This window comes from Pleuronectes platessa, chromosome 1 (assembly GCF_947347685.1).
Source record: "Pleuronectes platessa chromosome 1, fPlePla1.1, whole genome shotgun sequence".
Lineage (NCBI taxonomy): Eukaryota > Metazoa > Chordata > Actinopteri > Pleuronectiformes > Pleuronectidae > Pleuronectes > Pleuronectes platessa.
Window position 1 is genome coordinate 17768421 of NC_070626.1, and position 17095 is coordinate 17785515.

At 41.5% G+C, this 17095-nt stretch overlaps 1 protein-coding gene across 3 annotated transcripts in view; it reads left to right on the forward strand.

Moving 5' to 3' along the window:
• The window catches only part of furina (furin (paired basic amino acid cleaving enzyme) a), a 75629-nt gene that overhangs the window by 249 nt on the left and 58285 nt on the right, over positions 1-17095 (forward strand). Inside the window, exons 1-2 of one of the 3 annotated variants that reach the window (XM_053415444.1) lie at positions 373-519; positions 7704-7998. In XM_053415444.1, the coding sequence (XP_053271419.1) occupies positions 7789-7998 (210 nt within the window). In that variant the 5' untranslated portion in view covers positions 373-519; positions 7704-7788. Of the gene's footprint in view, positions 1-372; positions 520-3176; positions 3320-7703; positions 7999-17095 lie in introns of those variants that run through there. The other 2 variants (XM_053415380.1, XM_053415504.1) reach the window with 2 other exon arrangements.

Genomic DNA, 17095 nt, shown 5'->3' on the forward strand with positions numbered 1-17095 from the left:
TATTGATCCCGGCGGTTGTTAGTTTACTGTGCGTGTGTGGTAGTGAAGGAAGGAAGGAAGGAAGGAAGGGAGTGAGGAGAGGGAGGAGGAGGAGGAGGAGGAAGGGGTTTAAACACACACACATGCCGAGCTGACGTCGACTACGCCGCGTCCGGTTTCTGTGGTTGGTGGTCGGTGGTCTCCGCGCAGCTCGGTGGGAGCGAGGGGGAACATGTGAGGAAGAAGTCCCTTTAGTTCGTGAGGGGACGAGGGGAGAAACAAGCCTAAAGAGAGGAGGGGGAGGCACCTGTGAGACGGAGCTGGACCGCCGACAAGCAGCACCGCCGCGGCCGCGTCAAGTTTAATCGCGGCGCGGCACAGTTTCCCGAAATATTTTAGTGAGGCGGAGGAAGAGGAGGAGGAGGAGGAGGAGGAGGAAGTCACCGCCGCTCAGACACAGACATACACACACGAAGACAGACAGACGGACCGAGATCCACAGTCTTACTGCGTGTTGTTGTCACGGACTCAACTTGCGAGGTGAGTTCCTCCCCCGAGCTGAAACCCTCCGCGTCCCCCCGCTGTCAGCTGATGTTGGAAGGGTTGCAGGCCTGAGGGGCACAAGTTCCCCTGCTCCGGAGCTCCTGAGCCTCCTGAGCTCCCGGAGCTGCTGCTGCTGACACTCTGCATGTCTCCTCCTCACACTGTTCACTCCTATCAGCAGCGATCGTGGCACGTAAGGGTGAACTTTGACATGAGAAGTAATCGATGGAAACAACTTTATCCGTCTACGTGTGGATTACAACATGGACATGAGCTGTTTATTGTTGTTGTTGTTGTTGTTGTGAGTCTCTCAGTCTGACTGCAGGAGCCTGATGGATGGGACTGCTGTTCTGCGAAAAGTTGGTGTCATCATGGAGGCTGTTGCACTTACTTAGAGGTTGAACTTTAACCTGAGGAGTTATAGAGGCACCACATGAAGACCAGCTGTTTAATGGTTGCTAGTGTGTCTTTATCCTCTGTTTCTGACTTTGAATTTAATTCTTGAACTCTCTTGATCTGACGAAATGTAATCCGGAGTCATGTGAAAAGTCACTGTTGATGGTGGAGGCTGCGGCTCGTACACTGTGGTTGAGTTTAGGAATGAGAAGTAATTGAGACTTGGAAAACATGCATCAATATGAGCTGACGTTTTTGTGTGTGATTCTGACTGTGTGATCTGGATTTAATGTTGATACTATTACGTGAGAAGTTGGTCACTTACGCAGGAGGCTGTGGCTCCTACTTTGTTGTGGTTAAACTTTGACATGAGAAGTGATAGATCTCACAAGATGAACGGGAGCTGTTTACTGGTTGTTATTGTATTGAGGGGAAGTCTTGATCCGCTCTTGTCGGTCTGACACCTTCATTTAATGCTTGCTCACTCTTTATCTCATGAAACATAACCTGTATTAATGGATGGATTATGGAGTCTGCTGCACCTACATTTTTGTCATTGAACTCTGACTTGAGGATAATTGATGCCCTCTGACTGATGTTGTTTTTAATTGTTGTAGTAGTTCTTGTATTTTAATTGTTGTTCAACATACAAGGGATTGGCTTTGGTGTTTGGTCCATAACTAACTTATCAAGTTTAAAAGAGAAGGGAAAATAAAGCATAAATGAGAAGCGAGTATTCCAGAAGAGCGATAAAGAGGATTTGATGAAACATCCTCTGGATTCATGTGAGCACATAATGTGAGAAAGTAGTGTAACCTTACACGGGATGTCACAGCAGATGTTGCGCTCTGATATGATGAGGCCTGCTTGTGTTTGGTGTGTTTGCTTCGATTAAACCCAACACTGTAATTTAACCTCTTTGGTGAGGAAATATTGATGAGTATGGATCAAGTAGAACAAGGCTAAAGATCCTCTACCGTGTAGGTACATGCAACCAAAGGATACAAACTGTTCTCTGATACACAAAGCACTTTGTTTCAAGTGTACGAACGTGTCGGCCTGGTGGTTTCCATGTGTGGCACGATGACATGTAGTCGAGCAGGAATTTCCTCACCCTGCGAGCTTCCTTTATCGAGGTCACACATGTTATTGTTCTTATCTGTGGAAAAGGGAGCTCAGCGAGAGGGAAAAATAAGATTCTGACTCATTAATGTTGACATTGTTGCAGGAAGTGTGATAAAGTAGTTGTGGGTAAAAAACTAAGATGACTGTAAAAAAAAAAAAAAAAAAGGAACAGCAGACACCAGAGGTTTAGTGATTGTTTGCAAGTGCTCTAATTAGGTCTGTTGGAGAGTCGAGTCATTAAACATCAAATGGAGTGTACAATAAAAAAGTGCTATAAATATTACAGCTCACTTGCAAAAATGATAGTGAAGCAGCTAACACTTAATGCACATGAGCGTTTGTGCCTTCACTCTTTGCCTCTGGATTTATGATGACACGTAAAGGAATTGTAGCAGATATTAATTTGTCTCTCTGTGTATCCCTTTACTGCTCACTGCTGTGTGTGAGGACCGTGTGGGCGTAATGGTGATAAACCCCTTGCTACACTGACAATCTGTCACGAGAGCGCCTCTCTACATCCCAATTTATGATCTTAGATTTTGTTCCTCTTGTCCACTTGTGCACTATATCAAGGAAACACTGGTGTGACTTGAGTGTTGTTTATGACACATTAATGAATTACCTTAGGATCAATATTGTTTTTCTGTTTTTTATTCTCCTTGCCACACACATTGGTTGTTATTTCACAAATACACTCCGAGGGCTGTTTGAGTGCGCCTGCACTGTGTTATTGATTTCACGTGTGTCTCAATGTGAGGCCCTAATTACAACATATCTGAGTGTGGAGCAAACGGTCATGTGGGCTAAATTCAATGCGAGTCGGTTTAATCTCATTAAAATGTAAATAATAAAGTGATGATGTGTAAACAGTTTCCTTTGTAACAAACGTCCTGATGGGTTTGGTAATGAGGCTGGTATTATCCTTTGGGCCTAATGACACTTGGCTAATTATAATTTGCCTTTTGTATGGTTCCCATTATAATCTCTGTTATTGCAGTCTGACATACGGTGTCATTTACTGTGGTAACGCTAAAGACCCCTCTCAGTGCGACAGTTGGCGTCTCCCTTTGTGTCTCGCCAACACTGGAGTAGGCGGGCAGTGGTTGTGCCGTGGCGTGTGGTGTTCACGCTGACGTCAAGACAACTGAGTGGTCGAGCGCCCGGATGAGGTCACAGGTGTCTGTGCTTAAAACCAGAGCCAGTGTGGAGAGATCACACAGAGCTCTAGACGCGTTCACACTGTGTGTACTCGTAGAATCAAACCACCGAGGATAGAGTGAGTGACAATTTTGTTTCCTTTGATTTACTTTACTTTCCCTGTTGGTTTGTTTTCATTGGGTAATGCCCTTTTAAACAAATATTTAAAACAAGCAGACAGTTTGAACAGCATTGGTTTAAAGAAAGAGTTAGACGGGAAGTGATCGTCTTTTTTTCAGCATTTGTTAAAACTAATGATTAAAAAAAAAAACTAAAGCTGTAATTAGTCTTGTTGTAAATCCTCTCTTCTTAATTTCATGTGTTTAAATAAAATATGCTTAACTGAGCAGGAAGGAAGAACTAAGAGCCGGTGAAAAGATTTGGGTATTTATTTCCCAATTGAAAGACATAGCTGCTGACTTTGAATTTACTCTTTTTAATACTCTGTCTCTAATGTAAACTTTCCTATTACTAGGTGTCTGTGGGATGAATGTACTGCTTAAATCACCTGGCATGGATTAGCAACTTGTCATGTCAGCTCACAGCAGAGTGACCTGTAAAAGCTTGTTGTTCGCAAGAATGCAATTTACCTGTACTGCAGCGCCTAGGCACTTTGAAGCAGGTCGGTCTCAATCCTTCAGACTTTTACTCGTTACTTTGCTGAGACAACTTGAGGTTATTGCTGTTAAAAAAACAACAACACTATCTTCAGTCCTCAGCAGTTTTTAAATAGAGTCCATAGCTTAACTTTTCTATCAGCTCCGCACATGCCTCTTTTAATTGTGGGGGGTTCAAGGGTTTTAAATATTGATTTGGATTGCCCTTGACCAAACAGGGCCTCTGTTTGTTATAAACATATCAGGGCTGTCTGCATGTTTTTTTAATTTTTATTCTGGTATCTGCGGCTGATAAAGAAGATACACATAAGAGTTTTTGTGACATTTAAAGGTTTGCATGGGAATACTGTTTTAACTTAGTTTTTTTTAATTAAGATTTGAAAATGTGTTATTGAAGGGATTGTCACATTGGCAAGAGTCGCGTCAAACCTTAGCAATGATTCCCCAAAGCCCTGTGTCTGAAATGTAGCTCTTCTCAATATAATTAGATTGCTTTACATTTTTGTCAAATCTCAGTGTAAAAAAATTCAGAATGTAAAGAAATACAGAAGAGTAACCCCTAATAACCATAAACAAGCTCTATATGTAGGTACAATTAATCGAACAGGTTGGCCTCAAGGCTTTTTAGAAAGTCTTTTGAATTAATGAAGATTGAAGCAGCGTGGACTGATATAAATCTTCAACAATCCAAAAGGTAAATGAATAAAGCTCAATTTAAACATTTACAGGAGAAACGAGGCATCCTCGACTTCAACTACACTCTCAGCATATGGATCGACATCATTTTGGACAGTTATTTTTAAAGTATAAAACCGAATTATAGTTTTTCAGAGTCCAATTAGACAAGAGCAAGAAGAGACGGCACACAGATATGCTCGTTCATGAAGCGAGCATCATGAAGGTAATCCTTCACATGTTGGCGACTGACGGCACTGTGCGCTGAACACAACAAGTGTCAAACAAGGCTTGTAGGGAATTGATTGAGATGTTATCGTCCTCACAGAGCCATCTGACAATGTTACAGCGTTTGGCTGTTTACCAATCTATTTTTTTTCTTCCGGCTGGATGTCTGTAGGCAGGTCACTTTCTCAATGAGTTCAGTCATTAGTCAGCTGATTGAGAGACAGTAGCAAGTCGATTCTTCTCGCTCTCATTCCTCTCTCTGAATTATTTCCTCTCAGACTTAACATTTTCAGATGTTTTGAGCTCGTCATCTGTGACGGCTGTAGATTTGGGCTGTTTGACCGATGTTCCCACAGTTTCATTTCTGCTGTAAAGACGACGGGAGATGCTCAGAACTTTTTTTTCTTGCATGTCATGGCTTTATTTATTCTCCTCGTAGCAGGGAAACTCGTTAGACCAGCCTTCAGGAACTGGGCTGACAGGACGGTTGTTTATATACTCTGAAAGACTCAACTATAGTTGGTGAGAAAGCTAGCTGAGCTGCAGAACATCCTCCTGGCCAGGTACTGCAGATGTAAATGAGCTGTACTCTGGTCTGACAGTTGTGTCAGGCAAAGGCTGCAAACAAACCATAATGCAAAACTCTGTAAAACAACTTATTTGCAACCTTTACTCCGTCCATTTCTTTTTAAAAAGCCATCCTCGGACAATAAGTCACTCACATTCAGCTATAGCTACTGCACCTAATTATAGTGGTACCTGCACAATCTTATCCAACATAACTGCTCCGCCATAAAGTCTGCTTTTATGACGTTTGGTGACATTGTTGAAATTGCGTAAATGTAACTTATGCTATTCCAGGATTTGAGTTTGTAGTAAGAGGTGGGGTTGTATTACAGGATTTTATTACATTGTACAGGTGTACATAATAAACGGCATCTGAGTATAAAAGCAAATTGACTTAGCAAACAGAGAGAATATGGCACCTGGCAGTAAGTGACGCAAATGATCTCCACCTTATAGTCTTCCCACAAATTGGTGTGAGTGAAGACATTGTGTTGTAGAAGTTTCTGGTCAAATAAAGCAGAGACCGCAGCTGTGAAGCCAGAGACCAGATCCGTGGGTCTAATTTTCCATGTCACGATCAAAGTGTTTTATGTATGAATTATAAATTCGGTTTATGTCACTAATTATATTGACTTCAGTTTGAAAAAAGGAGTGCTCCTCTTCATTTATGGTCCCTTTTTAATACAGTAGCATGAATAGTTCAAGCAATGCGTTGCTCATTATTTCTGCCAAGGCGGTTATATTTTCATATATTTTCCTTTGTTGCATTCCCTGCAGGATTATGCAATAACCACTGAACGGATTGCCACACAACTTGGGTCAGAGAAGGCCCCATTGAATTTTGGTTTGGCTCATTTTATCTCATTGATACTAATTGGGGGGGGGGGGGAACTGCCATTTTTTTTGTAGCACTGAAATCTATGAGTTTGTGCAATTTTTGGTTCAACTCAATATAAATTCAAGAGGACTGTTAGGCCTTGGTCGAGGAGTGTGCTCTACTGAGTGCCACTGTTTTTGCAAAATGAAATGCTGTGGTAATGATAAACTCCAGTAACAAACAACCCCAGCCACCCCTGAACACAACATTCATGCTTCACAGCGCATTTTCCCGGGGAAACATTGAACAGCTTGAGTGTGGCAGGATGGCACAGTGATTTGAAATTGTCAATTTTGTCCATTGGATGGCTAACCCCCGAGACGGGGTCGTTATAGGAGGGCTATTACACCTGCAAAATGACCGGAGAAACCCTGTCCCACAGTCGACGGGAATTGGGAGAACAAATGAGACTGCATACAGGAGGAAACACAGGATGGGAGCACTGCATTCAGTGCAGTCCACTAAACTCTGGGCTATAATGGAGTTGGCTCTTTGGATCATTTTCTGAACAGACTCCTGGTGCAGCTGACCTTTCCGACTCGGAGAAACATCTTTTACAGGCAAAATTGTACCAGTAAACAATTTAATCATGAGCTGAACTCTGTGCCCTAGCACTCGGGTTACTGTACGATCATATGATATAATACTTTTTCTTATTCATGAGATTTTGTTGTAACATTTGTGGGTTTTTTTTATCGCTTGGTGAAAACGCATCGTCAGCATATTATGATGCCCACACTCAGTATTTTGTAGGTGAACAATTTTGTCCCCTACACTATGTACTCTCCTTGACTGCAGTCATTCGGTGGGCTGCCATTGCTGCCTCAGGCATTCAAACTCCACCCTCGAGTGGCTGCCTCACCTTCTGGTGAATCTGACTCCGCTGTGATCCCTCAGCATCCAGGGCGTAGTCTAGCTTTCCAACCGCAGTTCTCCACCTCTTCTGCCAGCCTACTATACCTAAGCATTTTCCTTTCGTAAGCCTTTTTTTTTACTGTATCCTCCCATGAGTGTCAGGGCCAACATTTGCTGCTGTGCGTCTGACCACAACATCAGGTCTCGGCTTGACGTCCCGCTCACTACTTCCTGTGGGATTATCAAATGCCTGTACTTAGCTGGCCTGTCGTACGCTTGCTCAGAACTACTGGTGGGGTGGCTGTTCTTGCACATGGACAAAACGGATTGAATGCATTATTTAATGTGTTGTGCTACGTTGACTCCTCTGTATCTGATCCTATAACCCCCAACATGGGAGCAGCTACAAAGGGAGAAACGCAACCTCCAGTCTGGACTTAGTGTTGTTGTTTGTCCCCATGAGAATAGTATCACTGTGAATGTTGACATGCCAGGGTTATACAGGCTTCTCTTGTATTGTATTGTATTGTATTTATAATCTTGATGATCAGAAGGAAGGGTTAAACAGTGGAATCTTCACAAGGCTTCGTAAACCTTACTGTTGTGTAAATGAGATGATTCATTGTCTTCTTCTTTCCTGTCAGGTGAGCTGTGACTGTCCCCGTCTTAGTCTCCCTGTGCACCTGCACATACCGTGTGCTCAGAGACTGTGCTGCACTTGGAGAACCCATGGCTTCTGGCCCTCCATCCCCCTCTGAAGGCCGCAGGCTCGGGCTGCTGGAGTTGCTACTTGGACCTCTGTTAGTTTTGTTGGTTTCTGGGCTGGGACCAGCGCTCGGTCAGAAGGTCTACACCAACACATGGGCTGTCCACATACCTGGAGGTCAGGAGGATGCTGATCGAATTGCCAGTAAACATGGGTTCATCAATAACGGACATGTAAGTAAAAAGCTGCATTTTTTTTAACTCCTTTTCTCCGCATTTGCAGTCGTAGGAGATTTAGAGATGATAAGGAAGTCAAAGTGCTGAGTTCAGACTACAAGTCTTACAAAGGCCTTAAGTGAACATAAAACTGCCTACATTTTGATTATGCACTCATCGACTTTCTAACGGGCTGCATATAATGCGGTGAGCTTTCTGCTCTTTTACAGTGTGTCCTATTGATGTGTCAAATATCAGATTAATTATTCATTTATGTTTTTATATTCTCATCAATACCCAGATATTCTCATTTATATTTATTGAGTTGTGTTTTTATGATGCCTCTGTATAATTTTTAAATTCATTTAGTTGGGCCACACTGTTTGCCCAGCTGTTGGTGAGCACAGCTCAGCAGGAGCATTATGCTTAGCTTTGTTTCTGTTTTCTCTTGTTTCCCATTCCTCACCCATCCAAACATATTAAGAAAATGGTTTTAATAATCATTGTTTTTCTCAGGTTTGTCAGTTAGGAATCTGCAGTGAAAACCAATTTTCAGCCTAAATATCTTGTCAGTGGTTGAATATCATTGAATATATATGTATATATATACGGTACATTGTGTCGTGATGGATGTGTTGCAAGGAGCTTCATGTTTTTTCTTCTGACTGATTCATAAATCACAACAGAAGTTTTATTCCATCCTTGCTCATACATTTTCTGTATGTTACGAATGTGGGTTTGTTATTTGGTTATGATAGTAGCTTAAGGGTACAACCCAAAAAGTTTGGAACTGGAAACTATGATCAAGCATGGTAGATGTGGGTGATTTAAAGAATAACAATAAATATTCCCTGTGAGCTTCAGTGACGAATTCTTTATTTTAGGACTTCCTGTTAGACCCCAGTGGAAACTAAATGGCCAATTCATTCTTTATCTTTATCATCACGTCAAAGCCAAGTCTGTCTTGTGTTCAGCAGTTATCCAAGTCGACTTTGATATATTCATACGAACTTTATAAATGTAGAAGTTGCAAAGTATTAGAATCTCTCTGACTAGTTTGGAAAACCCAGTTTATAAGATCAACTCTTCTATGTACCATGTTATTTCAAATTGACACCAAAACCTTAACAGAGAACTAGCAGCTCCTTTTTAAAACCCCTGTCTGGTCGTGACCAGGAATGTTATTTGTGCTCTGAATCACAGCATGCAGACTAATGAGTAATCCTACAATCTTAAATCCTTTAACTATGTATTGGCCATGAACGACAGTGTAATCCAGACAATTACACCCATGTACTTACACAACTGAGGAGCGGTGTGGTTCGGCTCATCTCAGCAACTTGCCTAGAACCATGTTATGATATTTTTAGGGAGAGAAATTGGTCTATAATGTCTGACCAGAGTGAGATTGACGGGCTAGGTTTGACCCAACCTCTAAGAAGAAGTAAAAAAAAATACCAGACAGGGAAGGGGCCGTTCTAACAAAGTCTAATAAAGTCCGCTTTTAGCCTTTAGCTCTCTCAAATATGAAACATGGACTTCAGTGAAAACAGATGTTCTAGGTATTTACACCAGCCAGTTATCCTTCTTATTAAACTAACCTCATGAGACAGATCTCTGATGTGCTGTACATTTTTGTGTCAGAGAGAAGGTGGGTCAGAAAAAAAGTTATAACCCACAGCAATGCAGAACATGTGACCCAGTATGCATTCGGTGCAAACAAACCATGGCAACCATTTTGTACTACTTGATATTTTCTCGTCACCTACTGTTTATCCTCTGGTGCATGCTAGGCTGCTGACACCAAATGAAAAAGTCAGTTTGAAATATCAAGCAGAAATTTACGAGGCAGGCACCTTTTCATTGCCAAAGAGGAGAACCGCTGTGTGCATGTGCGAGTTCCTCCTGGACTGTTGAAATAAAACATTTATAAAGTTCATCACGTAAATAATCATCAAAATTCGTCCGGTCCTGCTGCCCTTGCATTTTTTACCACAGGATAATGTGGATTAAGTTTCGAGCTGCAAGGATTAATCAGTTTGTCAATCGACAGAAAAAGAAAAGGCAATTTTGATAGCTGATGTCGGAAAAGAGGCCAAACTCTCACATTCTACCCACTCAAATATAAATGTTGTGCTTTCCTACAATGGATAGAGTACCATGGATGCATTGTTTACTGTTAACAGAGCAAGACATTAGAAGATGCTATCACAACCCCTTTTTTTTCAGTGGTTCAGACATTTTATAGATCAAGGGATAAAAGCTAAAATAATCAACTGATGAGTAATGTTTAGTTGCAGCCCCAGTTCACCTTGACTGCTGTATAGACACAGGCCTCAGGAGACTTTCTGACAACGCCACGACAAACCTTAATGCAAATGATATGGAACACTCACATCTGTTCAGCCATCAGTGGGTTATTGATGAATTCTCTCAGTTCATTAACTTTGAAAAGGTGAGCTCTAACCACTAGTGACGACCAAACTAAAGAGGCTCTCATGTTCTGCGCTGCCACGGCTGCAAAACAGCTCTGTTCACTGATGAAATTGAGGCATTACTTTAGAGATGGGAGGAAACTAATCTTTGGTACGTACGGGTTGAGCGATGCGTGGCTGGGCAGGGTGTGCGTGTGCTACGAGGCTATGCGGGCAGCTCTGTGTCTGACTGTGTGCAGGTGTTTGAGTTAGGCAGGAGAGCTGGAGGGGAGGATCAGAGGCTGCAGCTGGGCACGGTTTATAGCGGTGATGCTTGTTTTTATTCCCCCTCCACTCACCCTATGGCATCCATACAACCTCCACAATAAACATGTCGGATTTTTATGTTCCCAAATCATGACACACTAAGCGTGTTGTCATGAAGGTGACTCTGTCCACATATTTAGTCAACACTAGGTTTAATGGCAACAACATGAGCTCAGTGCTCTACACCACTGTCTGATCTAAGCCACCCAGGTCTGGGTCCTCTCCCCACAGCAGGCAGCTTGAATCGCGGTTGATAAAGATAATGCCGACAAGTGATCTTGGTATAATTCAATAGGGCAGTGGTGACTCAGGAGGTAAAGCAGGTCATCTAATCCCTGATTACTAATCAGGTTTGATTCTTAGCTCCTCCTTGTTCTTAGCTCCTCCTTGTTCCTCCATAGAACCAGAATTAGCTCCGGTTGGTCGGACTGGTCACACCGCATTATAGCTTGAAACAAAACTGAAAACTTTTTGTGTGAGAGTAAATATGGCACTTATCCAATAGATCGTAATTTTTCTCGATGAGATTATACTGATTATCTTAAATGTGATGTATATTAACTCTTTAAACTGCAGAACTGGAACATTGTTTGACAACAGTAAGTCAAGAAAAACACTGATGCACCGAGAACAACAACTGTCTCCACTGGCTTTAAAAGTCCACCCCCCTTTTATCTCTTCTTCCCTTCATTTGAACTGAGATACAATAGATGATGCCACATATAGGAATATTAATGTGCCTGAAATGGTTGCTGTGACCATGTGATATGAAAATGGATTACACCTCTCACTTTGACCCTACTTCAGGAGAATGTGGCCATTTCAGAAAAAAAAGGTAAAGTGATAAAATTAGGAAACGGCTGAGTCACTCAGCGGTAAGTGGGTATTACCTGCCAACTTGCATCTCCGGGTGGTTATTTTACATTTTAAAGACCTCTTCTTGCCACATCATCAGACTTGCGCTGCAGGTTTTATATTCTAAAAAGGGGAACTTAAGAATTTGTACTGAGTCCTGTTTAGTTGCACCTTTTATTACACCAGTGTTTGATAAAAAGTGGGATGGGATTAGAGGAATTACCGACAAATTGAAAATGAATACCCCCTGATCTGCACCAAAATGTAATGGGGTCTGACCTATACTGCATAACCCTTCCATCATCCAGTAGTAGTTGTTGTTGTAAAATGCTACTAATTAACTAACAATTAAAAAAAGATGATGAAAACGTACCCTCTTTGGTGGAGGTAATTACACAACAAAGGTGAGGTCAACCGCAGAGAAGCAAATGTTGTGAGGCAATTGTGTAAGAAAGAGTTCTCTGGTGCATAATTTCCCAAGAATAATTAGTTTCCTGCTTGCTCCTCCCTGAGTATGAAGCAGATAACTGGTGTTCCTTTGTGGTAAAAGAAACTTAGAAGAACGCAATGTAATATTTTTAGGATCACCTTAAATATATATATATTTTTTCGTCTTGACCAGAGGCAGATGAAAGAAATGTGAAAAATAAATAAACGACCGTTTCTGTGCTCACTTCCAAGTAAAAATATTTCTCAGAAACGTGTCACTTCCCTTCTTCAGAACAGTGGTTTCTGTCACTGGTGGTGGATAAAAACTGCTGTGTTCACACGACTGGTCTGTTCTCACCAGATTACTTCAGAACTTTTTCTCCAGGTCCACCACACGGCTTTGCATGTAAGGGAGGATTGTGCTTGCAGTACTGTGCCCTCACTGTACTGCATGGCACCATCTTGGCCTATTTCTGCAGCATAATGTGCAGATTTCTTTCTCTTTTCAGAAGAGGTTGGAACTTTTTATGAAGATGATTAATATTCTGTTCAGCACAAGATTAAAGGAGGAGCACGAGAGATGGATATTATCTATAGTTCTGATGAAATACATGGAATGACACTCTCCTATCAGTAACTCATGACACAGCATTGCACTCAGAGGCCGCCTCTGTAAGAAGTTCACTTTAATCTACTTCACAATTTTCGTATTAGTTTGAAAGATATGGTGGAGGGCTGAATTTCTAATCTCTTCCTTCCACATTTGGTTGGTTTTCCCTTTAACTTTTTACAGTTTAAATTTAGTTCCATTTTTCTGTTTTATATTCATGTCTTTCCCTCAGATTATATGACATCATTTGAATGTTACTTGGTGCCTTTTAGACTATATTTACACTCATGAAATTTTCAGTAGGAGCCCTCTCAGTAATTTGTTTTATGTTAATCAAGCTGGGAAATTCACCATTCCCTTCAACTTTGGACAGATCTCTATCAAGTTGCACTGTGCATACCCTGGTTATCATTCAGTCACACTTTGCACTCAGTCAAACATGGACAGGAGCATTTTTTCTCAGTTAAATCTTTTTTTTACGTGTGTGTTGTAATGGAATATTTATTAGATTTCACAGCAAAGACAATTATCAATTCTGGTTCATACAATTCTACCTAGCTGCGGCTAGGGACCAGAGCACCCTGTCACTTAGTCAGACTGGGGTCAATGGCCCAGAACAATGGAATCACATTTGATTTATACTAAATAAGTCCCTCCTTTCACAGAGGTAGAATGTTTATCCAATCAGCTCTCTGCGTGTTGTCTTCAGGCTTAGATTTGGTCACCTCCAATCTGAATGAAGGACCCCTTCGAAGGTCTCACTACACATCAACATCAGGCATCTGCTTAGACTCCAAGTGTTAAAACCTGTTTTCCCAGAGACCCCTGTCTCTGACTGTAACACCTATGCACTCTATCGCAGACAGTAGAATGGACCCTGCTGTTAAGACCTTTTGTTTCATCAGAGGCACAAAGGAATCTCCAACGAATACACATCTGAGTCTGCCAAGCTGACCCCACATGTTTTCAGTCTTAAACACACAGAAATACATATCAGAATAACATTCCCATCTATATCTGTCATTCCTTGCATGAAACATAACTAAATATAAAATCTGCCATCACAGTGTGTATTGCCAACACTGAACGTATTAGTTTAATCGTGGGGTCTGCATGTAGGGTTTGGGGCAGGGGGTGTAAATTAGTTTTTGTTGATTTGTCGTTTTTCCAAATGCATACTCTAAAAATGTAATTTTACAAAGTCAAACTTTTAAAGTGTTCTCGAGTCTCTTTAATTCTTAAGTAAATTTTAGATTTTTATCTCGCCTGCAGAAATGGGTAATTGTTGATGGACTTGACAGATGGATTCTGCAGCGACAAATTGTGTGAAGGGCAAAACCTTAACCTGACCCATCTCTTGGTTGAAGCTTCATTGCACAGTAAAACAAAGGTGACTTAAAAAACGTACTATTCGTGGATGCAGGTATGAAGTCCATACTTGGACTCTGGTGAACTCAAACAATTAACTGTGGGGGAAATCGAGGGTGTTGAAGACATTTGCTAAGAAATCATCTGACAGGATAGAAGATGATTTCTTAGAAGAGAAGCTGCAGCTCTGCATGATTTGTGCAGTCCCACATCGGCGCTTCCTGTTTTTGTTTGTTTTGTTCTGTATTGTCACCAAACCTGTCATATGGCAAAAACTAGACTAAACACCCTCGAAAGTCTGAAATCCACTTTTGAAATGTCAAAAAAACTGACCTTTTCATGCTCCACATCAGCCAGATTGAGATGAATAACACACTTTCCTCACCATGAATGCAGCTCTATCAGTATACATTACCACATGGAATATGGAGAACTTTTCCTTTTAGGAAATAATTGATATTTAGGATGTTATTGCTCATTTCTGTTGGCTTATATTTGCAGTATTTTCTGCACTGAAGGTCAAAACAAAGATGCGTTTTACGATATTCCAATGTAAACACAAACGGTCATAAACTTGGGAAGCACAGCCCATTTAAAATGTGGTGGACAGATCATTTAAAGTCAGCCTTCAGCACAAACAACACTAAATCTTTATGCGTATGACCAATGTCTTTTTATCGCTATACATTAAACACTTCCCTAATTTAATAAAAACAACCCAAGAGGGTCTAGGGACATTTTTGCGATCCTGTGCTGTCCCTTTTGCATTTCTAATCATTTATTATATGCAGACAACACCATACACACTTGGATGCAAACCAGCATTACTCTTTCCATTCATCAGTGGTGTGTTTCTAACTTACTATACCCACAGGACCTTTCCAGGGTCCTCGAGTCAAACACACCAGCTTTATAGATTGCAACCTCTAAATATTTTATTATGTGTAAGCATGTTTTGTAAGCTGGTTTACTTGTGCAAGATCTTCATTAATCTTTAACACACCACTCTGTGTGCGGTGGCTCTGGCCTACTTTAGCCAATGAGAGCTGATGGCTCCAAACAGAGCGCACAGCCCTATACAGTCAGTGTAGCATGTCCCTTGGAGATGGTGCTGCTTTGAAGTGCAGTAATGATAACACTGCAAACACAGTTCAGTGAAAACTGTTGGATTCGGGCCCCTCTTTGGTATGGGCCCATTAAGAGGCCAGCCTTTTCATCCAAAGAGGATCATATTGTTTTTCATCTCGGAATGGTTTATCAGCAGCAGCCTGGTGCATCTCGGCAGTCTGGTCCCACTGCCTTTGGGGTTTCATTTTGTTGTCAATCGGTGAAAGAGACTCCCTTTATTCCAGCCTCTGGCCTCTCTCAATAAGCAGACCAGATCCCACTTCATCTCTGTGCAGATGCTCCTCTTTGAAAGTTAATAAACTGCAGAGATCGACTTATCCTGTTTGGATTGCTGGAGAGTTCAGTGTTGAGAGGAAGGACTTTGGAGCCAGTATAGCCCAAATCAAACTCTAAACCATTAACCCCATAAAGCAGCGTACCTGACACAGTACGTTGGAATCACTTTGGTGATCATATGAAATGTAAGTACACATCCTTGGAATCATTTTTCAGGCTAAATTGATCTTTCGGTTATTTAGTGGATTATGAACATGGCAGTGGAACATCAGGAAGAAAGTGATTCATCTCTCAGTAAACCTATGGTTGACGTTGTGTTCCCCTTTCCTTGAATCATTGTCATATAATTTATAGGAAGACTAAAAAGTTTGTGAAAATAAAAAGATGACTCTGTGATCATAATGGTTGTTTGTCTCCAGGGCCTAAGCTATGAATGTGAGAGTGATTTGGTTGGCCGGCAGAATGAGTTTCTTCATTGGCTGTTGTTCCCTCAAAATGTATTGTCGAACAGTTTCTATTGCATCAACAGAGGAGATTTACAGGCAATGTTGCCAACATGGCTCCTCTGTCGCCAGACTTTTCAGACCTCGCTACTTTCTGGAGAAGAGTCACTGTTATCGCCCTGCAAGGCACCCCCCCTATGTGGCCCATTCAACTAACCACACAGCTCAGACTTATCTTTTTACCAATGAAAGCACAGCCAATGTCTTAAACTTGCATGCATGTTGATTTTATCAGACCGCATCACTGTCGTAGAGGAACTAAATAGACACACGCCTACACACACTGCCTACAGCTACAAAGCAAGCTGAGCAACAAGAGACCTGCCATCAGTTTGTTTGATCCGCCTATGACCCTGTTATTTTTATACCACCTGATTTTGATCATGCCCGAACCGTATGTCATATCTAATGAGCTGAGGGATCTCTTCCCCGTCCTGTGGGTGTTCAGCAGAGTTCTCTGACCGCAGACTTTTGAAGTCTTATGATTCTTGTATTGATACTAATTCTACAACGTGTTTGTGCAAAGCATCACGACTGCAGCATTAAGAGGCAGACCGCCATGTATTGATTTTCCATTTCTTTTCTTTCAAATGACTAAAATCTTATCTTTTAGAGCTGCATGGAGGCTGTGTATCTCTCCCTTTCCCTCTGACACATGCACATTGACAACAAACCCAATAACATCATTTGATCTTTGCGAATACAAATGATGACTGTGTTAATTTGCATATAGAGCGAGAAAGGGAGATCTAATCACAAGTGGTCACTGGAGACGCATGTGGAGACTATTCCTTATGCCAGATATGAACTCACAAGCTTAAGGGTGTCCTCATAATACCAGGGCCACTGTTTTGCCCCTAAAAGTTAGGGCAGGACAATCAGATGCTTCTATCTGAAACGCCTTTCACATAGAGATCTGTTCTCACTGCTCAGTTTGTCAGTTCATCATAGCTTCAAGACGGATACAAATTTGTAGCCCTGTATGTGCTATTCGTGTTAATTAATCTTTAATTATTAACCATAAATCTGCATCAAGTCGAACCGCTAATGTTTTTCTGCCTCCGTGCCGACGACAGCCATTAGTTACTATTTGAACAACTGCTGTAGAAGGCAAAATCCTACAAAGAAAAATACATCATAGGAATTGGTGTATCTGGAGACAATCTGAGGATGACATAAATTACTGGACGAAGCCACTGGCTTCA